General features: G+C 36.3%; 1 protein-coding gene across 6 annotated transcripts in view; it reads left to right on the forward strand.

Moving 5' to 3' along the window:
• CCDC141 (coiled-coil domain containing 141) overlaps positions 1 to 24,110 on the forward strand; it is a 205,962-nt gene that overhangs the window by 32,549 nt on the left and 149,303 nt on the right. For all 6 annotated transcript variants that reach the window (XM_058712700.1, XM_058712711.1, XM_058712703.1 and 3 more), the window contains exon 3: positions 20,969 to 21,160. In XM_058712700.1, the coding sequence (XP_058568683.1) occupies positions 20,969 to 21,160 (192 nt within the window). The remainder of the gene's footprint in view (positions 1 to 20,968; positions 21,161 to 24,110) is intronic.

Consider the following 24,110-nt stretch of genomic DNA (forward strand, 5'->3'; position numbering starts at 1 on the left):
GATACGTAAAAAGACAATTTTAATATATTGTGATAGTGCTAGTCAATTGGTACAAACTTGCAGGAGAGCAATTTAGCTGTTTCATCAACAACCTTGAAAATGTGGGGTGCCTGAGTGGCTCAGTTGGTTGAGAGTCCGACTTCAGCTTATGTCATGATCTCATGGCTTGTGAGTTCAAGACCCACGTTGGGCTCTGTGCTGAAAGTTCAGAGCCTGGAGCCTGCTTCAGATTCTGTGTCTCCCTCTCTCTCTGCCCCCATCCCCTCTCAAAAATAAATAAACATAAAAAAAAAACCTTGAAAATGTGAGATAATACTTGACCTAGTCATTTCACACTTAGGAATCTGTTTATGGAGAGAACCACAAAGATTTATAGGAAAGAATCAGGAAATCAAATGAATTGAGAATTGTTGGAATTAACTCAGGCCAATATTACTTACAATCTTACAATAGTTAAAAATGGAGACCACAATTAATATTTACAAGAGGAAATACCTAAATAAATTATTGTACCTTATTAATGGGATATTAAATACCACTACAAATAGTATTTCTATAAAATATTGAAAAAGAAAAGATACATAATATAATGTTAAGCAGAAAAAACAACACATAGCTGTCTATACCATGGCCCAGCAACCTTTCTGGTAGATGGTCAGATAGTAAATATTTTAAGATTTGTGGATCATATTACTTTGTGAGTTGCAACTATTCAAATCTTGCTACTGTAGTGTGAAAGCAGCTATAGACAATCCATAAACAAAGAGATTTGCTCTGATAAACATGGTTGTATACCAATAAAAATGTATGGAAACTGAAATTAGAATTTTGTATAATTTCCATGTATTATGAAATAGTATTTTTTGAGATTTTGTTTTGAAAACACTTAGTGTAAATGTAAAATGTAAGACAATGTAGAAATAATCCCTAGTTTGTGGTCCATACAAAACCAGATTATGGCCTGGATTTGGACTGTGGGTCATAGTTTGCTAATCCCCTGTCTGTATGATTCTAATTATATATGCATGTGTATGTGTGCATGTGTGTGTGTATCAAGCCATATGAATATTAATGTGGCTATTTCTGGGTAGTGGGATTATAAGTAATTTATTATCTTTATTTTTTAAATTTTTCCCATTTTTAATATGAAATTATTTTATAATCAGAAAAAAAATAATTTGCTATAATAATTGCTATAATAGTGGAACGCACTTTAAAGGGGCAAACACCCCAGACCCATGGAGAAGGGATGAGGGAAGGCTTGCTGAAAGAGTCAAGCCCTGAGCAGTGTCTTGAAGGATGATGAAGAATAATTCAGGCAGAGATGAGTCACAGGAGGGGGCAGGAATAGTGGAGCCAAGAAGGGAAAGCTTTCTAGACTGAAACATGAAGGTTAGTCCATGGGTGGGTCAGGGAGCCACAGAAAGTTTAGAAGGCTGGAGAGCAGTGTGAGGGAATGAGCAGAAACAAGATTAAAAAGAGAATTGAGCACTGAAGGTCTTACATGCTATGCTTACACTCTGAATTTTATCATAAGATCAGTTGGAAGCCACTGAAAATTCCTAAGTTGCTTAGTGACACAATCCTATTTCTGGTATAAAAAGATCTGCATGGCCTCAGGACAGAGAATGGATTGGCCTAGAGTGAGCCTAGAGACAGAAGGGCAAGCTGAGAGGCTATTGTAGAAATTCAGGTGAGAAGTGATGAGAGACTAACCAGAGGTGAGGGGTGGAAGTAGAGGGGGGAGAAGGTTTGAATGATATGTGGGAGGTTGACTCAATACAATAGGCCTTTGTGACTGATTACATATTGGAATTGAAGGACATGTGGGGGAGAGGAGAGTAAATACAGGATGTCTTCCTTCTTTCTGCTCTGAAAGCCAGGTGAGTAGGAGATTTGGTGGAGAAGATGGCATGATCAGTTCTAGATTTTTCTTGAGTTCCCCTGGCTGATACAATATGGACAAGATTGATTCATTACTCATTGTTTTCAATTAAAGTAGAGTTGACATATAATATTAGTTTAGGTGTGTAACACAGTGATTAGACAATTATATACATTATGAAATGCTTATCATAACAAGTGGGGTTATCATGTGTCACCACAGAAAGTTATTACAATATTATTGACTGCATTCTCTATGCTGTACTTTGTATTCCTGTGGCTTTTCACTTTATAACTGGAAATTTGTACCTCTTAGTATCATTCACCTACTTTACCTATCCTTCCACCTTCCTCCCCTCTGGCAGCCGCTGGTTTGTTTTCTATATTTATGAGTCTATTTCTCTTTTGTCATTGTTTGTTTGTTTGCTTCTTTGTTTTATTTTTTAGATTATACATTTAAGTGAAATAATATGATATTTATCTTTCTCTGTTTGACTTATTTCACTTAACATAATACCCTCTAACTCCATCCATGTTGTCATGAATGGTGGGATTTCTTTCTTTTTTATGGCTGAGTAATATTCCGTTGTGCATATATACCACATCTTTATTCACTCATCTGTTGGTGAACACTTAAGTTGCTTCCATATCTTGGCTATTGTAAATAATGCTACAGTAAACGTAGTGGTGAATGTATATTTTCAAATTAGTGTTTTCATTTTTCTCAGGTAAATACCAAGAAGTAGAATTACTAGATCATATGGTGTTTCTATTTTTAGTTTCTTAAGGAAACTCTTACTGTTTTCCATAATGGCTGTGCCAGTTTACATTCCTACCTGCAGTGCATGAGGGTTCTCTTTCTTCCACATCCTCCACATTATTTCTTGTCTTCTTGATACTAGCCATTCTGACTGGTATGAAGTGATATCTTATTGTGGTTTTGATTTGCATTTCTCTGATGATTGATGATGTTGAACAGCTTTTCATGTATCTGTTGGTCATCTGTATGTCTTCTTTGGAAAAGTGTTTATTCAGGTCCTCTGCCTATTTTTTAATTGGATTATATGTATTTTTGGTGTTGATTTGTATGAGTCCCTTTTATATATTGGATATTAATCCTTTATTGGATATATCATTTGTAAATATTCTCTCCCATTCAGTAGGTTGACTTTTCATTCTGTTTTAGATGTTTTGAGTATGAGGTGGTTGTTGGATATTTGAGTGAAGATTTTCGGTAGAGTTTAAAAATCAGGAGAAATAAATTATATAAACAGTTGTAGTTATAACAGCTTATGCATTCACTTGCAAAGATGTCTTGAGCAATGATTCTACTCTTTCTCTTCTACCTTCCACCCATGAATTATATGGAGACACCATCTAATCAATACTTGTGGCTCATTGTAATAGTCTGCCCAAACTTTGGGATCACTTGCCTTCTGCCCACAGGTCCACATCCAGAGTTCTAGAAGAAGTATAGTTTGAAAAAGTCACACAAATGACTTTGATATAATCTCCTCAGCCCACTCCTACACCTACTTGTTTAGTGAGAGGAAAATAATAAAGACCATGGTCTCCTGGAACATGTAGACATTTAAAATTAGGCAGAAAAGGTGGATTTGTAAAAGAGAGACAAAGCACAGAAGGAAAATCTGAGTGCAGTAGTAGCCAATGGAAGAAAAAAAATTTTTAAGGAGCATGTAACAGTATTAATCGTAAAAAAATAAAAGAGGATTGTTGGTATTGACAAATGTGAAGTCATTGTGGACCTATACAAGAATATTTCAGTAAGGTAATAGAGATGGAAGTTATTCAGAGATGGGCTAAGAAGTGGGTGGGTATTGAGAAAAAGCTGAAGTATCAAAGAAAAGAAAACAATACAATCCTAACTAGATGTCCCCTCCCCAATCTCTCATATCTGTTACCACAGTTTGTATGACTTGATTAAGAGATGCTTGGAAAATTCTTGCTGAGTGGGTGAGAGCAAAGATAAGTGAATACATTATTGAATAACTTCAGGCCCCATTAGGTGTTATCTTCTCTGAACCATAAGAGTCATTGAGAGTATTATTATATTGTAGTTGAACAAGTGACAGTTTGGTTTTAGCTTCAGTGGAGAATAATGAGCACTCTTTCCATTCAAGTGAAATACCTTCTGTAGCTCCCTGTTGTTTGAGGATGTTGTAAGTACTTCAGAGATATTATGTAAATCTTTAAACTCTAAAGCACTATATAAATACTATTATTTATATTGCAATATTATTACTGCATTGATAAATAAGACATGCAAAAATGAATTTTTTCCCCTTTTAGATGTGTTTTCAGATTCTAATTAATCTTTTTACCTCACAGTTTTTGATAGTTTTTAATGTGGAAGAGCTGTTCTCCCCATTTAGACAAGCAGTCCATCTGTAGCCAGTAGTGACTGATAGAGGCAGTTTGAAGAGATGGGGTGAAGGTGGGAACAGGGCCAGACTCACTTCAAGTGTTCAAAACTACATCCTCAAGGTTGTCTGGGCTTAACTTTCACACTACACAAATCCTATGAAACTTTTACAAGAACCCTTCTGGTCTAAATAAGAACTGAGAGCTGTAGAAGACCTGCAGGTTGTCAGAAGTTTCTCCACACTTGCCAAGCTGAGAGGTATGGCATTCTAGGGAATAAGGAGACAAATTTTGGACCAGTCCAAGAAAGCTTTTCCTAATAACCATGGAAGGGTTTGATCCAAAGAAAAATGGACAGCGGCTACTCTAGAATCAGTGCTGTGTTGCAGTTTTGTTAGAGGGGCTTCCTAAAGTTGATGTCAGATTGGAATGACTGGCCTCTAAACGCTCCTCCTACAGCCTGTGAACTAAGGTGAAATGATTTTCAAGGGAAAGTGAAAGAAACCTCTTAGATCTCTCCCACACACTCTACCACAAACATTTATTGAGTGGCTACTAGCTGCAGGGCATTCAGTGTTTCTCAGTAGTGTTTCTGTTCGGTGGGACAGTATGCCATCAATCCTCTCCCCACCACACAAACACATTGTGACGACTAAAAATGCTTCAGCAGGTTTCCAGACACTCCTTTGGGGCATTTTGGTTGAGAACCAATGATAGATGCTGGAGCTATAAATATGAGCAAGACCAAACGTAGGTCTCTCTTGACTCCTTTACAGACTTGAAATCATTATGGTTCGCATGCATAGTTCATTCATCCTCTCCGTTAGCATGTTACTTGGATTTGAGTTTCAGGCTACCTAACTGGTTCACTGATTTTCTTGGAAAATCAGCCCTTTAGATATAGACAGTCTCTCTCTTGGAGAAGAGAGAAGAAAGAGGTAGTCTCCACAGGGGCTCAGCAACTAGCATTAAAATAGAATGGTATTTTCTGAGTGCTGGCAGCATATGAGATAGCACCAGATTCAGAAGGGAAGGCTGGCTAATAAGGTGACATGTATGTGGGCAAACATGAAAAGTTGGAGAACACTAAAAAAATCACATGGCCTTCCTAACACCTTCAAGGCTGCAGAAGACAGAGACACAAGTGCTAAATATCAAACACCTGAATGGTGGATTTTGGCTTAGGATTCAAATCATGCTCCATTTCAGGAATCTCATAGAAATATACTTCAACTGATCATTATCTTGAGATTTTGAATTGCTCAAAAATATCCCTGTTTCATGAATCCTGCCTATCTCACTCTGTCTGGGTACCCTCTTTCCTCCAGTATTTTGGATGATATTTCATAGACCCTGGGGAGCATTGAACTGTACCTGGCCTCTGATCTCAGCACCCCAAGAGTGATCTAAATTCCAAGAGAATTTGGAGCAGATAGTTTTCTGCCAATCCTCAAAGCAGAATGTCTGCAGGCTTTCTTGGAGAAAATCCCAAGTGCAACTTGTACCAAATTAAACCCAGAGGGTTCTGCAAGAATGTTCTGGCCTTGGGATTGCAGTGAATAGAACATTTTTGTGGTTCACACTGGAGGTCATGGGAGAGTCCAAAGGAAATATTGGAAGCCAGAATTCTAGTCTTTCAAACTACTTGTCCCCAAAACCTTTGCATCACTGCTTTATGAAGTATTTCTTTAATGGGAAAAGAACAATATTAAGAAGAACTATTTTATATGTGATTAACAAGGCTCAAAAACGCTTCTGAAGATGGCCGTATTAGATATAGAAATAGCCAACTTTAAGATTTATCTTATCACCTTGCTGTCAAACCTGAGAAATACCACTGAAAGGTTGTGTTCACTTGTTTTACTCTAGAATGAAATTATTGCCTATTTCTTTTTTCCCCCTGAATTTCTGCTATGGAATGCTCAAGTTTTCCTTTCAGTTCTTAGTACAGTCTGTCATAAAATGAGATCTCTTAGAATTTAAAACTCCTAATATAATCTCTTTCTTCTCTTGAGCTAACACCCATTATAAGTATAAATTAGGGCCAAGTAATTCCACTTTAATGACAAAGAGTATAAAATGAAAAAGCATGCAGAATACAAAACTCATCAGCCCTCCGGATAATCTAAAACTTGTCACAAGGAAGAAAATGCCCAGATACTGTGCTTTCAAATAGCTAGATAAGAATGTGTATACATTTGATCTAATTCTTCAGGCAATTTAGACAATCATTTGTCTGGTTTAGTCTAACACCAAAGAGATCAGAGCTGGCAAATGTTCAGTGCATATCTGAAGAGTTCCTTGGCATGTTCAACCCAGTCTGCCTGAGACTTTGAGTTAACCATGATATTGTCAGGCTCTGGTCTAGATTTTTTCCTTTCTTGCAGTACAAATTCTATTTACCTTCTTTATTAAGCATGAGAGAACGTTGGATGTATAATACATAACTAAAGATTTTACTTTTGTGAATGTATCTGGCAATGCTAGGGTACAAACAACCCCTCAAAAGCAGTGACTCAGTGTAACAGATTTTATTTCTTACTCGTATTACATGTTGCCTTTATGGTGATTAGACTTCAGCTTTGCATGTCTTCTTTATTTTAGGATCCAGAGTGAAGGAGCAGTCCCTTCTATGAAAAGAGATCTGGTGGAGTCACTCATTGGTTCTTAAAACTTTTGCTCAGGAGTGGCACACAAAACCCCTGTTCACATTTCATTAGTCTAAGTAAATCACATGAACAAGTCTGATGTTAGGAGGCATGAGAATATAATCCTCGTACAGGAAGAAACAGCAAGTAACTGGGAATAATAATACAATTAAAATATATAATGTGTCTTAGGGTATAATGTGAAAGCGTAAGAAAGGGAAGAGGGACGCCTGGGTGGCTAAGTCGGTTAAGCGTCTGACTTTGGCTCAGGTTATGATTTCCTGGTCTATGGTTTGAGCCCCACACTGGGCTCTGTGCTGACAGCTCAGAGCCTGGAGCCTGCTTCAGATTATGTGTCTTCCCTCTCTCTAGCCCTCCCCTCCCTCCTGCTCTCTCTCTCAAAAATAAATAAATATTAAAATTTAAAAAAGAGGGAGAGAGGGAAGAACTGCTGTAGAATTCTAACTGGAGATAACTCAGGCCCCCTGTTCCCAGTACAACAATGGCATGGATTTTTGTTTTGTTTTGTTTTTTGTTTGTTTGTTTTTGTTTTTTCAGAATAGTTCTATTTTATATAATTGCAAAAATGAATATCACATTTTCCCCAATGATAAAATAACATTCTTATAAAAAATTAAAAACATACAAGATGGCATAAATAAGGAAGAAATCAAAACTCATTTAGTAAACACCTAGATAAAACCTAGCAAAAAGAAAATATATATTCATAGAAAAACTTGTATATAAATATTCATCATAGTTTTATACATTGTAGCTTAAAATTGGAAACACTCAAATGCCGACAGGTAACTAGAAAATTTATGGTATATTCATTTAGTGGAATACTACTCCATAGTGAAAAGGATACATGCAAGAGCATGAGTCAATCTCAAAAACCTTATGCTGACTGAAAGAAGCCAGATATGAAAGAATACATGTTGTGTGATATCACTATGTGAAACCTTAGCAAAGGCAAATCTAAGGTGGCAGAAAGTATATCAGTAGCAACCTGGGGCATGAAGTATAAACTTTCTGGGGTAATAGAATTATTATAGTGATAGTTACTTAGATGTATACATTTGTTAAAATTCCTTAAGAAGTACACGAGATGAGATTTTATTACATGCAAACTATAATTTTAATAAAGTTGATTTTTGAATTATTAAAAAATCTCGGAGATTCTTACTGATACTTGGTTATCTTGTTATTAGCCTATTGGACTTTAAAATTAGTTATATAATTATTTAGTTGATTTTCTTGGGTGTGCTAGATGAACAATCATATCACACATTTTTAACTTAATCACATGGACTGACAATTCCAAGGCAATGTTTAATAAGCAGAAATGGATTCTTGACAGTTCTTTTAACTGATACAAATTTTTACCAGTGAGGAAGCTTGCTCTTAGAATCAAACAACTATTCTTTTTATTTAAGGAAATATTCTTTTTCTTCTCCCAGGATGAATTTTGATCAGAAATAAATGCTGAATTTTTCCTAACACTATTTCAGTACATAGGTTTTCTTTTTTTTTAAGTTTGTTTGTTTGTTTATTTGTTTGTTTAGAGAGCGAGAGAGAGCAGGGGAGGGGCAGAGAGAGGAGGAGACACAGAATCTGAAGGAGGCTCCAGAATCTGAGCTGTTAGCACAGAGCCTGATGCAGGGCTCAAACTCACAAACCCAGCGAGATCATGACCTGAGCTGAAGTCAGACACTCAACCGACTGAGCCACCCAGGCGCCCCTATTTCTGCCTCTGTTTCTTGAAGGTAGCTGAGATTTGCCTTAAAATAAAGCAAGATTAAAAAAACCAACAAAAAAAAAAAAACCTCTCTGGGATTGGTAACCATTGGGGACATACTTTCTTGAGAAATTATTCAATATATCCCATAATGAGGACAGTAATGCTAGTGATAATGAGGATTATAATGGTAAGATTTTCCTAGGACAATTTTGTTAACATATATTTTTAAATTTTTATTATTTTTATTTTTTTTCTGTTATAGGAGCTTCTATTTTATTTTATTTTATTTTATTTTATTTATTTTATTTTATTTATTTTTTAAATTTACATCCAAATTAGTTAGTGTAGTGCAACAGTGATTTCAGGAGTAGATTCCTTAGTGCCCTTTACCCATTTAGCCCATACCTCCTCTCACAACCCCTCCAGTAACCCTCTGTTCTCCATATTTATGAGTCTCTTCTGTTTTGTCCCCCTCCCTGTTTTTATATTATTTTTGTTTCCCTTCTCTTATGTTATCTGTTCTGTGTCTTAAAGTATTCATATGAGTGAAGTCATGATATTTGTCTTTCTCTGACTAATTTCACTTAGCATAATACCCTCTGGTTTCATCCACGTAGTTGCAAATGGCAAGATTTCATTCTTTTTGATTGCCAAGTAATACTCCATTGTATATATGTACCACATCTTCTTTATCCATTCATCCATTGATGGACATTTGGCTCTTTCCATACTTTGGCTATTGTTGATAGTGCTGCTATAAACTTGGGGTTGCATGTGTCCCTTTGAAACAGCACACCTGTATCCCTTGGATAAACACCTAGTAGTGCAATTGCTGGGTCGTAGGGTAGTTCTATTTTTAATTTTGTGAGGAACCTCCATACCGTTTTCCAGAGTGGCTGCACCAGCTTGCATTGCCACAAACAGTGCAAAAGAGATCCTCTTTCTCCACATCCTCGCCAACATCTGTTGTTGCCTGAGTTGTTAATGTTAGCCATTCTGACAGGTGTGAGGGGGTATCTCATCGTGGTTTTGATTTGTATTTCCCTGATGATGAGTGATGTTGAGCAATTTTTCATGCGTTGGTTGGCCATCTGGATGTCTTCTTTGGAGAAGTGTGTATTCATGTCTTTTGCCCATTTCTTCCCTGGATTATTTGTTTTTTGGGTGTTGAGTTTGATAAGTTCTTTATAGATTTTGGATACTAACCCTTTATCTGATATGCCATTCTTCTCCCATTCTGTCAGTTGCCTTTTAGTTTTGATGATTGTTTCTTTCGCTGTGCAGAAGCTTTTTATTTTGATGAGGTCCCAATAGTTCATTTTTGCTTTTGTTTCCCTTGCCTCTGGAGACGTGTTGAGTAAGAAGTTGCTGCGGCTGTTAATGTATTTTTTTTAGGAAACTTTCCATTTTATTCCAGTTTTGATATTTATTAACAAAAATATTTCTTTTATACCTAAAAATAAATCCAAATTTTAATATTTTCATTTGTATCCCCTAATCTCCATATTGTATAATTTTGTTATTTGTATGTCATTTTGTTCCTTTTTAAATCTGTTAGTTTTTAAAATTTTTTCTTATTGAGGTGAAATTCATATCATATAAAATTAATCATTTTGAAGTGTACAATTCAGTGCTGTTTATTCACAATGCTGTTTAACCACCTCCTCTTTCTAGTTCTGAAATATTTCCGTCACACCAAAATAAAATCTCATACCCATTAAGCAGTGACTCCTTATTTCCCCTTTCCAAAGCCTCTCCACCATTTATCTGCCAACATATTTTCTACAGCAGCTGTGATATTTTGCATTCCCACTAGGAATATATGATGATTTCAGTTTCTCCACATACTTGCTGACACTTACCATTTTCTGTTTGTTAAAAACATTTGCAGTCATCCTAGTGGGTGTGAAGTGTCATCTTATTGTGGTTTTGGTTCTCATTTTCATAATGATTAATGACGTTGAGGTACTTCTCATTTATTGTTAAGTTGGAAGAGTTCTTTATATATTCTGCATACTTGACCCTTTTAGAGAAATAATTTTCAAATATTTTCTTTCATTCTATAGGCTTTCTTTCCACTTCTTTGATAATTTCATTGATGCTCAAAAGTTCTTAAGTTTGAAGAAGTCCAATATCTCTATTTTTTATTACTGTTGCTTATGCTTTCAGTGTCATATCTAAGAAAGTATTGCTAAATTCAAGATGATGATTTACCCATTTTCTTCTCAGAATTTTATATTTTGATCTTTTACATTTATATCATTGATCCATTTTGAGTTAATTTTTTATATGCTACAAGTTAAGGGTCCAACTTCATTCTTATACATGTGGATATCCGGTAGTTCCAGTACTAGTTGTTGAAGAAACTATTTTCAGCTTACTAAATGGTCTTGGCACCATTGTTAAAAAATCAGTTAGCCATAGATGTATGAGTATATTTCTGGACTCTCAATTCTAGTTCATTGATCTACATATGTCTGTGCTTGTGACAGTACAATACTGTTTTGATTACTGTCACTTTGTAGTAAGTTTTAAAATCTGAAAATGTGAGTCTTTTTGCTTTGTTCTTCCTTTTTCAAGATTGTTTTGGCTATTAGGATCCTCTTACACTTTCATATGAATTTGAGGATTAGCGTTTTGATTTCTGCCAAAAAAAATGCTATTGGAGTTTTAATAGTGATTACGTCGAATCTAGAGATAGATTTGAGTAGTAGTGCCATTTTAATAACATTAAGGTTTTTAGTCTATAAATATAGGATGTCTTTTCATTCGTTTAGGCCTTCTTTAATTTTCTTGAGTGATGGTTTTGTTTTGTTTTGTTTTCAGTATACAAATCTTTCACCTCCTTGGTTAAACTTATTCCTAGGTATTTTATTCTTTTGGATGATATAAATGGAATTGTTTTCTTAATTTCCTTTTTTGATTTTTTAGTTCTGCCGTATAGAAGAAACACACCTTACTTTTGTGTATTAATTTTGTGTACTGCAACCCTGCTGAATTTATTTATTACCTCTAGTATAACTTCTTGAAATTTTAGTAGCATCCATCAATGAAACCATTGGACCTAGTGCTCCTTGTTTAGAAGGTTATTAATTATTGATTCAATTTATTTTTTTAACCTATTTCTCTTTGTGTAGGTTTTGGTAGATTATGTCTTTCAAGGAATTTATCTATTTCATCTAAGTTATCAAAGTTGTAATATCCTTTTATTATCCTTTTAATGTTCATGGGATCAGTAGTTATGACCCCTCTTTCATTTCTGATGTTAGTAATTTGTTTCTTGTCTCTTTTTCCTGATTAGTATAGCTAGAGGTTTATCAATTTTATTGATTTCAGAACGAGCTTTTGATTTCATTGATTTTATCTACTGCTTTGATTGATTTCTGTTCTAATTTTTGTTACTTCTTTTCTTCTGCTTATTTTATATTTAATTTACTCTTTTATCTCTGGTTTCCTAAGGTAGAAGCTCAGAGTATTAATTTTATATCTTTGTTCTTTTCATATATATGTATTCAGTGAGATAAATTTTCCTCTAAGCACTGCTTTTGCTGCATCCCACAAATTTTGAGTTGTATTTTTATTTTTATATAATTCAAAATATTTTAAAATTTTTCTTGAGTCTTTTTATTTGACCCAGGTGTTGTTTAGAAGTGTGTTGTTTAACCTAAAAATGTTTTGGAATTTTCCAATTTTCTGTTATTTATTTCTACTTCAATTCTATTACGTATTAAAGTATACTTTGAATTCAATTCTTTTAAACTTGTTCAGATATGTTTTATGGCCCAGGACATGGGACCATCTTGGTAAATGTTCCATGTGAGCTTGAGAAGACAGTGTATTCAGCTGTTGTTGGGCATAGTAGTCTACACCTGTCAATTATATCTGGTTGATTGATGGTGTTATTCAATTCAACTGTATCCTTAACAACTTTCTGTCTGCTGGGCATGTCGATTACTAATAGAGGTATTGAAGGCTCCAACGATAATAGAATTATAGTTGTATCAGTTTTTGGCTGACATATTTTCATGCTCTATTGTTAGGCACATACACTTTTTTTTTTTAATTTTTTTTTTCAATATATGAAGTTTATTGTCAAATTGGTTTCCATACAACACCCAGTGCTCATCACAAAAGGTGCCCTCCTCAATACCCATCACCCACCCTCCCCTCCCTCCCACCCCCCATCAACCAGGAGCATACACTTTTAATATTGTTATATCTTCTTGGAGATTGATCCCTTTATCACTTTGGGATACCCATCTTAATCTCTCAAATTATTCCTTGCTCTGAAAGATGCTCAATGTCGCTCCTTATCAGGGAAATACAAATCAAAACCACACTCAGATATCACCTCACGCCAGTCAGAGTGGCCAAAATGAACAAATCAGGAGACTATAGATGCTGGAGAGGATGTGGAGAAACGGGAACCCTCTTGCACCGTTGGTGGGAATGCAAATTGGTGCAGCCACTCTGGAAAGCAGTGTGGAGGTTCCTCAGAAAATTAAAAATAGACCTACCCTATGACCCAGCAATGGCACTGCTAGGAATTTACCCAATGGATACAGGAGTACTGATGCATAGGGGCACTTGTACCCCAATGTTTATAGCAGCACTCTCAACAATAGCCAAATTATGGAAAGGGCCTCAATGTCCATCAAGGGATGAATGGATAAAGAAATTGTGGTTTATATACACAATGGAGTACTACAGGGCAATGAGAAAGAATGAAATATGGCCCTTTGTAGCAACGTGGATGGAACTGGAGAGTGTGATGCTAAGTGAAATAAGCCATTCCTTATGAATGAATAAATAAGACCTATTCCTGGGTCATAGGGTAGTTCTATTTTTAATTTTTGAGGTACCTCCACACTGTTTTCCACAGGAGCTTCACAAGTTTGCATTCCCACCAACAGTGCAAGAGGGTTCCCATTTCTCCACATCCTCACCAGCATCTATAGTTTCCTTATTTATTCATTTTAGCCACTCTGACCAGCGTGAGGTGGGATCTCAGTGTGGCTTTGATTTGTATTTCCCTGATGATGAGTGACATTGAGCATCTTTTCATGTGTCTGTCGGCCATCTGGATGTCTTCTTTGGAAAAGTGTCTATTCATGTCTTCTGCTCATTTCTTCACTGGATTATTTGTTTTTCACGTATGGAGTTTGGTGAGTTCTTTATAGATTTTGTATACTAGTCCTTTATTTGATATGTCATTTGCAAATACCTTTTCCCATTCCATCGGTTGCCTTTTAGTTTTGTTGATTATTTCCTTTGCAGTGCAGAAGCTTTTTATCTTGATGAGGTCCCAATAGTTCATTTTTGCTTTTAATTTCCTTGTCTTTGGAGATGTGTCAAGTAAGAACTTGCTGTGGCTGAGGTCAAAGAGATTGTTGCCTGCTTTCTCCTCTAGGGTTTTGATGGTTTCCTGTCTCACATTTAGGTCTTTCATCAATTTTGAGTTTATTTTTGTGGATGGTATAAGAAAGTGGTCTAGTTTCATTCTTCTGCATGTTGGTGTCCAGTTCTCCCAGCACCATTTGTTAAAGAGACTATCTTTTCTCCATTGGCTACTTTTTCCTGCTTTGTCAAAGATTAGTTGGCCATACATTTGTGGGCCCAATTCTGCGTTCTCTATTCTATTCCATTGATCTCTGTGTCTGTTTTTGTGCCAATACCATACTGTCTTGATGATTACAGCTTTGTAGTGGAGGCTAAAGTCTGGGATTGTGATGCCTCCCACTTTGGTTTTCTTCTTCAGTATTACTTTGTCTATTCGGGGTCTTTTGTGGTTCTATACACAGTTTAGGATTGTTTGTTCTAGCTTTGAGAAGAATGCTGGTGCAATTTTGATTGGGATTGCATTGAATGTGTAGATTGCTTTGGGTAGTATTGACATTTTAGCAATATTTATTCTTCCAATCCATGAACATGGAATGTTTTTCCATTTCTTTGTGTCTTCTTCAATTTCCTTCATAAGCTTTCTATAGTTTTCAGCATACAGATCATTTACATCTTTGGTTAGGTTTATTCCTAGGTATTTTATGGTTTTTGGTGCAATTATAAATGGGATCAGTGTCTTTATTTCTCTTTCTGTTGCTTCATTATTGGTGTATAAAAATGTAACTGATTTCTGTACGTTGATTTTGTACTCTGTGACGTTGCTGAATTCATGTATAAGTTCTAGCAGTCTTTTGGAGTCTTTCGGGTTTTCCATGTAGAGTGTCATGTCATCTGAGAAAAGTGAAAGTTTGACTTCTTCTTTGCCAATTTTGATGCTTCTTATTTCATTTTGTTGTCTTATTGCTGATGCTAGGACTTCCAACACTATGTTAAACAACAGCGGTGAGAGTGGACATCCCTGTCGTGTTCCTGATCTCAGGTGGAAAGCTCTCAGTTTTTCCCCATTGAGGATGATATTAGCTGTGGGCTTTTCATAAATGGCTTTTATGATGTTTAAGTATGTTACTTCTATCCCAAATTTCTTGAGGGTTTTTATTAAGAAACTATGCCATATTTTGTCAAATACATTTTCTGCATCTATTGACAGGATCGTATGGTTCTTATTCTTTCTTTTAAAAATGTGATGTATCACAGTGATTTATTTGTGAATATTGAACCAGCCCTGCAGCCCAGGCATGAATCCCACTTGATCATGATGAATAATTCTTTTTATATGTTGTTCAATTCGATTTGCTAGTATCTTGTTGAGAATTTTTGCATCCATGTTCATCAGGGATATTGGCCTGTAGTTCTCCTTTTTTGTGGGGGTCTCTGTCTGGTTTGGGAATAAAGTAATGCTGGCTTCATAGAATGATTACAGAAGTTTTCCTTCCATTTCTATTTTTTGGAACAGCTTGAGAAGGATAGGTATTAACTCTGCTTTAAATATATGGTAGAATTCCCCAGGGAAGCCATCTGGTCCAGGACTCTTATTTGTTGGGAGATTTTTGATAACTGATTCAATTTCTTTACTAGTTATGGCTCTGTTCAAATTTTCTATTTCTTCCCATTTGAGTTTTGGTAATGTGTGGGTGCTTAGGAATTTTTCCATTTCTTCCAGGTTGTCCAGTTTGTTGGCGTATAATTTTTCATAGTATTCTCTGAAAATTGCTTATATTTCTGAAGGATTGGTTGTAATAAATCCATTTTCATTCATGATTTTATCTACTTGGGTCCTCTGTCTTTTCTTTTTGAGAGACCTGGATAGAGGTTTATCAATTTTATTTTTTCAAAAAACCAACTCTTAGTTTCATTGATCTGTTCTAGTGGGGGTTTTTTTTGGTTTTTTTTTTCTTGTTTTTTTTTTTGTTTGTTTGTTTTATTTTTTTACTCTATAGTGTTTATTTCTGCTCTGAACTTTATTATTTATCTTCTTCTTCTGAGTTTGGGGTTTCTTTGCTGTTCTGCTTCTAGTTCCTTTAGGTGTGCTGTTAGATTTTGTATTTGGAATTTTTCTTGTTTTTTGAGGTAGGCCTGGATTGCAATGTATTTTCCTCTTAGGAATGCCTTTGCTGCATCCCAAAGGGTTTGGATTGTTGTGTTTTCCTTTTCATTTGTTTCTATATATTTTTAAATTTCTTCTTTAATTGCCTGATTGACCCATTTGTTCTTTAGTAGGATGTTCTTTAGTATATGTGCTGCCGAAGCGAGCACTAGTAGGATGTTCTTTAACCTCTATGCATTTGGAGGTTTTCCAAGTTTTTCCTGTGGTTGATTTCAAGTTTCATAGCATTGTGGTCTAAAAGTGTGCATGGTATGATCTCAATTCTTTTATACTTATTGAGGGCTGTTTTGTGACCCAGTATGTGATCTATCTTGGAGAATGTTCCATGTGCACTCGAGAAGAATGTATATTGTGCTGCTTTAGGATGAAAAGTTCTAAACATGTGTCAAGTCCATCTGTTCCAGTGTTTCATTCAGGGCCATTGTTTCTTTATATATTTTCTGTCTAGGTGATCTGTACATTGTTGTAAGTAGAGTATTAAAGTCCCCTGCAATTACCACATTTTTACCAATAAGACTGCTTATGTTTGTGAATGTTTTATATATTTGGGTGCTCTCGAATTCAGTGCATAGACATTATAATTGTTAGCTCTACTTGATGGATAGACCCCATAATTATTATATAATGCCCTTCTTCATCTCTTGTTGCAGACTTTAGTTTAAAATTTAGTTTCTCTGATATAAGTATGGCTACTCCAGCTTTCTTTTGACTTCCAGTAGCATGTTATATGGTTCTCTATCCCCTCACTTTCAATCTGAAGGTGTCCTCAGGTCTAAAATGGGTCTCTTGGGGCGCCTGGGTGGCGCAGTCGGTTAAGCGTCCGACTTCAGCTAGGTCACGATCTCGCGGTCCGTGAGTTCGAGCCCCGCGTCAGGCTCTGGGCTGATGGCTCGGAGCCTGGAGCCTGTTTCCGATTCTGTGTCTCCCTCTCTCTCTGCCCCTCCCCTGTTCATGCTGTGTCTCTCTCTGTCCCAAAAATAAATTAAAAACGTTGAAAAAAAAAATTTAAAAAAAATAAAATAAAATAAAATGGGTCTCTTGTAGACAGCAAATAGATAGAGTCTTGGCTTTTTTATCCATTCTGACACCCTATGCCTTTTTGTTGGAGCATTCAGTTCACTTACATTCAGTGTTGTTGTTGAAGGATATAGGTTTAGAGTCATTGTGTTATCTGTAGGTTTAATGCTTGTAGTGATATCTCTTGTCCTTTGTGGTCCTTGCAACATTTCACTCACAGAGTCTCTCTTAGGATCTCTGGTAGGGCTGGTTTAGTGGTGATGAATTCCTTCAGTTTTTGTTTGGGAAAACCTTTATCTTTATCTCTCCTTCTATTCTGAATGACAGGCTTGCTGGATAAAGGATTCTTGACTGCATATTTTTCCTGTTGATCACATTGAAAATTTCCTGCCACTCCTTTTGGGCCTGCCAAGTTTCAGTAGATAGGTCTGCTACTACCCTTATGTGTCTACCCTAGTATGTTAAGGCCCATTTATCCCTAGCTGCTTTCAGAATTCTCTCTTTATTTTTGTATTTTGTCAGTTTCACCATGATATGTCATGCAGAAGATCGATTCAGTTACGTCTGAAGGGAGTTCTCTGTGCTTCCTGGATTTCAGTGTTTGTTTCCTTCTCCAGATTGGAGAAGTTCTCAGCTATGATTTGTTCAAGTACACCTTCAGCCCCTTTCTTCCTTCTTCTGGAATTCCTATGACATGGATATTGTTCCATTTCATTGACAATTCTCTAATTCTCCCCTCATGATCCAGAATTTTTTTTATCTCTTTTTGTAAGTTTCTTCTTTTTACATAATTTTGTCTTCTGTTTCATCTATTCTCCCCTCTGCCCCTTCAATCCTTGCTGTGACCTCCTCTATTTCATTTTGCACCTCATTTATAGCATTTTTAAATTCATCATTACTATTTTTATAGTTTCTTGGTCTCTGCAGCAATAGATTTTCTGTTGTCTTCTATGCTTTTTTCAAGCCCAGCGATTAATCTTATGACTATTATTCTAAATTCTTGTTCAGTTATATTGTTTAAATATATATTAAATATTGATATTAATTAATAATATATTAATTAATTATATATTAATTTATTAAATATAATATTAATGTTAAATAATTAAATATTAAATATTAATATTAAATATTAAATATATATAAATATATATTGATCAATTCCTTAGCTGTCATTTCTTCCTGGAATTTCTTTTGAGGAGAATTCCTCTGTTTTGTCATTTCGGTTAATTTTCTGTCCCTCATGTGTTTTAAAAGCTTGTTATATGCTCTTCACCTGCAAGCACTACTATATTAAAGAGAGGTCATACAGTGTCCAGGGCATGTCCCTTCAGAAGACATCTTTTGGAGAGTGTTACTTGCTCTCTGTTGTTGTGCCTTTGGTTATTTATCTCCCTTCTCCTAGTGATGTTTTGAACCCTCCACCAGGTGTGCTTTGATTATTCCTTGAAGTAGCCCTGGAAAGGAAAACAAACAAACAAACAAACATAAAACAAAACAAAAGCATGCAAACACACAAACAAACAAAAAACGCAGAAACAAAAAACCAGAAACACCAGCTACAAGTAAACAACAAGGGTAGAGGAGGTGCTGATAGAAGAGGCCTTATCCCATACAAAGAGAGAAATGACAGGGGTGGGGGCAGGAAAAGAAAGAATAAAAACTGACCAGAGAAACTATACAGTTTAATCCAGAGAGAGAGAAAGGAAAATAAAGAAGGAGGCAGGGAAAAAGAAAAAGAAAAGAAAGTTATCCAGACAGAGAAACCATATGGCTTAATCCAGAGAGAAAGAAAGGAAAATTAAGAAGGAGGCAAGGAAAAAGAAAAGAAGATAAAGTTGTCCAGACAGAGAAACTATACTTATGGCTTAATCCAGAGAGAGAGTGAAAGGAGAATAAAGAAGGAGGTATGGACCATGTATCAAGAGAATGGATTAAATTTGTGTGCTTAAACAAACCAACAACCAGAGTAACCAGACTAGAGGAGGGAAGAGACAAGAAGGAGAAAAGGAAAGAATGTATCTATATAATAAAAATTGTTGGAGAGTTAAACCAGGCAATGCAACTGTGCTGATCTGGAGGAGGGACCGTCTGGTTAATCAATGTCTATCCCTCTCCAGTAGAGAGCAGTTACCATGCCCGAAGAGGGGCATGGTTTGGTGTAGACAGTCCCGCCTCCACTGTGGGCCCTGCTGTCTGATCCCTGAGACCCCACCTTGGTGGTGGTGGGGAGAGAAATGGTAACCCCTAGTCTCTTCTCCATGGAGCCAGTGCCCAAACCACTCTGTTTGAGCCATCCTCACTGTGCTGTGGGTGCAAATGAGGCAGTTTGTTCCACTCAGCCGATTCCCGTGCCCTGGAGCTTGGCTGGGATTTAAACTCCTGCTCTGCATGCACTGGTACTGGGGAAGTGCTGCTCCACACTGCCTAGTATGTGGTCCCTGGCTGGCAGATGCATGCAGGCTTTGTCCTGTCCCATAGCACTCCAGGGAGGGGATCACTTTCTCCCACTGCGGACTGCACCTCTGACCTAGCCACTGAGCCCAGGGCTGGCTCCCCTCCTCCCCAGGTTCATGATCCAGGCAGCTGGCTCCAGTCCAGAGAAATCCCTCAGAGATTGGATCTTTCCCTGTCAGGGTCAGTGTTTTTTTCTCTTGCCCAGATACAGTCCTATGCTTCACCAGCTGCTCATTCTCTTCCCTTTGTCTCTCCACAGAAGGGTTCCCTCCCCTCCATTTGTTTTATCTCTCCCAGTTCGCAATCACACACATATGACCTGTCAGTTTGTCCCAGTGGGTCCCTGGAAGCACGACTGTCTTTTCCTCCTGGACTCTTGGGATTCAAAGGCCTTTGGTTTCAACACTTCTTTGTTTGAGAGAAGAGGGAAGTTCAGATCCTCCTACTTCTCTGCCATGTTTGGCCCCTCCTCCTTCCAATGTTTGTCTTTTAATTGAGAAAACTAAGTCATCCACTTTTTTGTGTGTTAACTGGTATTTAATCGTATTCCTATCATGTTTTGTTTTTTGTGTGTATCCTGATAAATATGCTCTATATTTCTTTTGTTTTCTTTTGCATTATCACATTTTCGTCACATTTTTTGCTGATATTTTAGAATTTGTTCATATTATTTTTAGTCTATTATATTTTTAAAACTTTTCCCATTATTTTGGTGCCAACTTTAAGAATGAAAGAATCTGTGAGATCCTCCTCCTATCCCTAAATGAAACAATTAGGTAAGCACATGGTCCCCTTCATCTTCCATATTTTGTTCAATCTGTATTATTGGTTACAGATATTCTAATGTTTACATTATGAATATTGTCTTTCAAGAACTTATTCTTGACATTTATATTAAGCTTCATGAGCATATTGCCAATAATAATTATTTAGGATAAACTAAGTTTTACTGGGTTTATTTCTCACATCCCCCCCCCCCCCCCAACACTCTCTTCTGGATGTGTTCCAATTAGGTTTCTATTTTTTCATTTTTATTTTTTTTGAAATGTGAGGTCAACATAATATTCTGGACCTCTGGGAATGTAAATGCATACCTTTGATAAATCTCTACAGTGTTTGAACAATGTTTAAATGTAAATGCCTTTAGCCTGGCCATGCTTTCTAGCTTATCACAATTTCCATGTGCTCCCTTCTGTCTACTTGATCTACCTACCTGCTCTGCCACTTTTGTTTATAAATTCTATATAAACTTTCTTAGACCACATGCAATTTTAAATATTCAAGTGTTTCAAATATGATTCCAGGCTCTCACACTCTTTTCTTTCCTGAACTTAGGCTTTGGAAGATCAGGTGTGGGAACTCTTGCAGGAAGCAGACAAGACAGCTGAAGAGAACAAGGATCAGAGTCAAGTCTATGATGCCATGGCCAACACCTTGGGTGAAGCATGGACAGCGCTTGTCTCTATGCTTGAAAAAAGAAGGGAGCTCCTCAGGTTGACCTCTGAATTTTTTGAAAATGCCTTGGAGGTTTGTGTTTTAAAAAACTACCTCTTCACTTCAGAGCTAATGGATAGCACTTCTGAAAATGTTCTATTTCCACAAACGGACATTGCAATCACTTTAAAAAATGGCAGAATGACTAAGTTATATATAATGCATTTAATTTTTGATTGCCAAAGAATAAAGTTGTTAATATCTTAAATGTAGTCCTTCAAAAAAAAACTTTTAACTATAACTATAAAATTAAGTAAAATATTAAGTAAAAATGGAAACTCTTACTCATAAGTCAGTATAATTAGTAAATCAAACAATTATCCCTGATTACAGGATTATTGGGAAATGTTGGTATAACGTGTTCTTGTTGACTAAAAGATGGAGGATAGAGTTTCTTTGGCTATTTACCAAAAGGCAGTTGCAGAATATTCTATGGAACATTTGACTTGTAAGCATAGTATTTTTTTTTTTAATTTTTTTTTCAACGTTTTTTATTTATTTTTGGGACAGAGAGAGACAGAGCATGAACGGGGGAGGGGCAGAGAGAGAGGGAGACACAGAATCGGAAACAGGCTCCAGGCTCCGAGCCATCAGCCCAGAGCCTGACGCGGGGCTCGAACTCACGGAGTGCGAGATCGTGACCTGGCTGAAGTCAGACGCTTAACCGACTGCGCCACCCAGGCGCCCCAGCATAGTATTTTATAGAATGCTTTCTTAAGGCATATAGTTGAATTCCATAATTTGAACTTATTAAAAATTTAAGTAAAAGAAAAAGTCCTGGACCTAAGAAGGTCATTTCTTCCTGTGACTTTTCTTGAATTCTGAGATTTTTTTGCAGTTCCCAATTTCAAAATGTGAGACTCAAAGAACATTATCAAAAGAGCTGTTGTATTTTGTGTAAGACAGTTATTGGAAATTTCACTTTTAACTTCTCTGTCAAGTGGCAGTACATTCATTTTGATGTGAGAGCACTGCTTCATTATGATAAAGCACTAGCTTTGAAAAATATGACACTTCTGAACTGAAAATTCGGGTCTTAAATCCAAAATAATGAAGGAAGAAAGATTAGTAAGAGAACATAAAAATTGGGGTAGGCAATCTCATGCATCATGAACTTGTTTAAAAGTAAAAAGAAGGAGCAAAAACCTTATTGTAACTTTTAAGGTTTGTTTCCTACAGTTTGAATACAGAAGTCCAACTACAATTCATTTTATAGATCATCTTGAGAAAAAGTTTCACACATAGTTTTCTTTCCTAAACAGAAACCAGGTGAAATGCACCTCCAGGGGTCAAATTGTAGATACATCGGATTCATTCCATCTAAGTAAGTGGGGTATAGATGTCAACTGCCCTTGAAATTCAACTCATTTGAGCCCAGGGAATGATCTTCCTTCAAACATTAGGCCCAATACTTGTTTCTCACAAGGTAGTAGCATTAATGCTAGCTGATTTTCTCTGTGATGAGAAATTATTTCCAGATATTGCATGAAGTAAAAGGAAGTACTAAGTCAACTCATAGTTCAGCCCAGCACTCTGATTTCTACTGAAAAGATACTGTTTCTTGTATTATCCTGCTTCCAGTTTTGTGGGTCACTTCATACTAAGCTGAATGCGGACTCTTACATAATCTTTCCTGCCCCTTCTGTATGCTAAAACTATTGTCATTACTTATTTAAAAAAAAAAAAAGATGAGAATAAGGTCTTTGCAAAGTGTCCCACCATTGACACTTCTATCCCATGCAAGATGCAAAAAGAAAAGTGGGCAAAAGAAAATACCCATCAGGTAAAAAAAAAGTTAGCAGAACTTTAGAGAAAACTTTTCTGAGTAAAGCATTGTTTGTTTATTTATTTATTGTAATTGCAAATAACAGTTGAAATATAAGTTATACAGTGACTCCAAAACTTTTTAGTGTTCTAAAGAGAAAAACCAAATCACCTTCTAGAGTTGGGTTTGTTTGTTTATTTGTTTGTTTGTTTGTTTTGAAGCTTCTCTTCAAAGAATACCCTCAAGGGGCACGTGGATAGCTCAGTCAGTTAAGTGTCCCTCTTGATTTCAATTCATTATGAAATGAGCTCATGGGTCATGAGAAGGACCACAGAGCCTGCTTGAGATTCTCTCTCTCCCTCTCTCTCTGCCCCTCCCCTGCTTTCTCTCTCTCAAAATAAATAAATAAATAAACATTTTTTTTAAAAACCCAAAGAATACCCTTAACATAAGCTATTATAAATGGAATGAATTAGAGATGTAAATGATGTGTGGATAGGATCCTCTTATTGAATTATGATGCATTAAGTTCCATAAGAAATGGAATGACTTCTTATTGCATGGTTGATATTTATTACAGGACTGTTTCAGACGCACAGACTTGACCATTAGACAGGTTATTCTCTTATCAAACACCAAGCTAACTTTCAGAACATTGTCCATAAGTGGCAGTGGCTGGTATCACTAGATTGTTCTAACATGGTGGCGGAGGCCTTCTCCACATTTCCAAAGAGGGCATCCTCATTAGTCTGTCTTCATCATTCCATGCATTTATAACTGGATTTCATGTGGCTATTATAATAATCAAAATACAGCACATCTCGTTAACTGGATAGTTACATAAAAATATTAAAAATCATTAAATTCATAGATGATAATTTGGAGAAAACTTGAAAAAGAAGCATGTGATAAGCTTTTATGTCTTTTTAAAAAAAATGTTTTATTTAGTTTTTAGACAGAGAGAGACAGTGCATGAGTGGGGTTGGGACAGAAAGAAAGAGGGAGACACAAAATCCAAGCAGGCTCCAGGCTCCAAGCTGTCAGCACAGAGCCCGACACAGGGCTTGGACTCACACACTGTGAGATCATGACCTGAACTGAAGTCAGTTGCTTAACCAACTGAGCCACCCAGCTTTTGTATCTTTCTCACTGATACTTTACCTTTATGAATCAGTTCAATACCTAACCCACAGGTAAACAAGTTGATTGAAATATTCT

Source organism: Neofelis nebulosa, chromosome 2 (genome assembly GCF_028018385.1).
Source record: "Neofelis nebulosa isolate mNeoNeb1 chromosome 2, mNeoNeb1.pri, whole genome shotgun sequence".
NCBI classification, from domain to species: domain Eukaryota; kingdom Metazoa; phylum Chordata; class Mammalia; order Carnivora; family Felidae; genus Neofelis; species Neofelis nebulosa.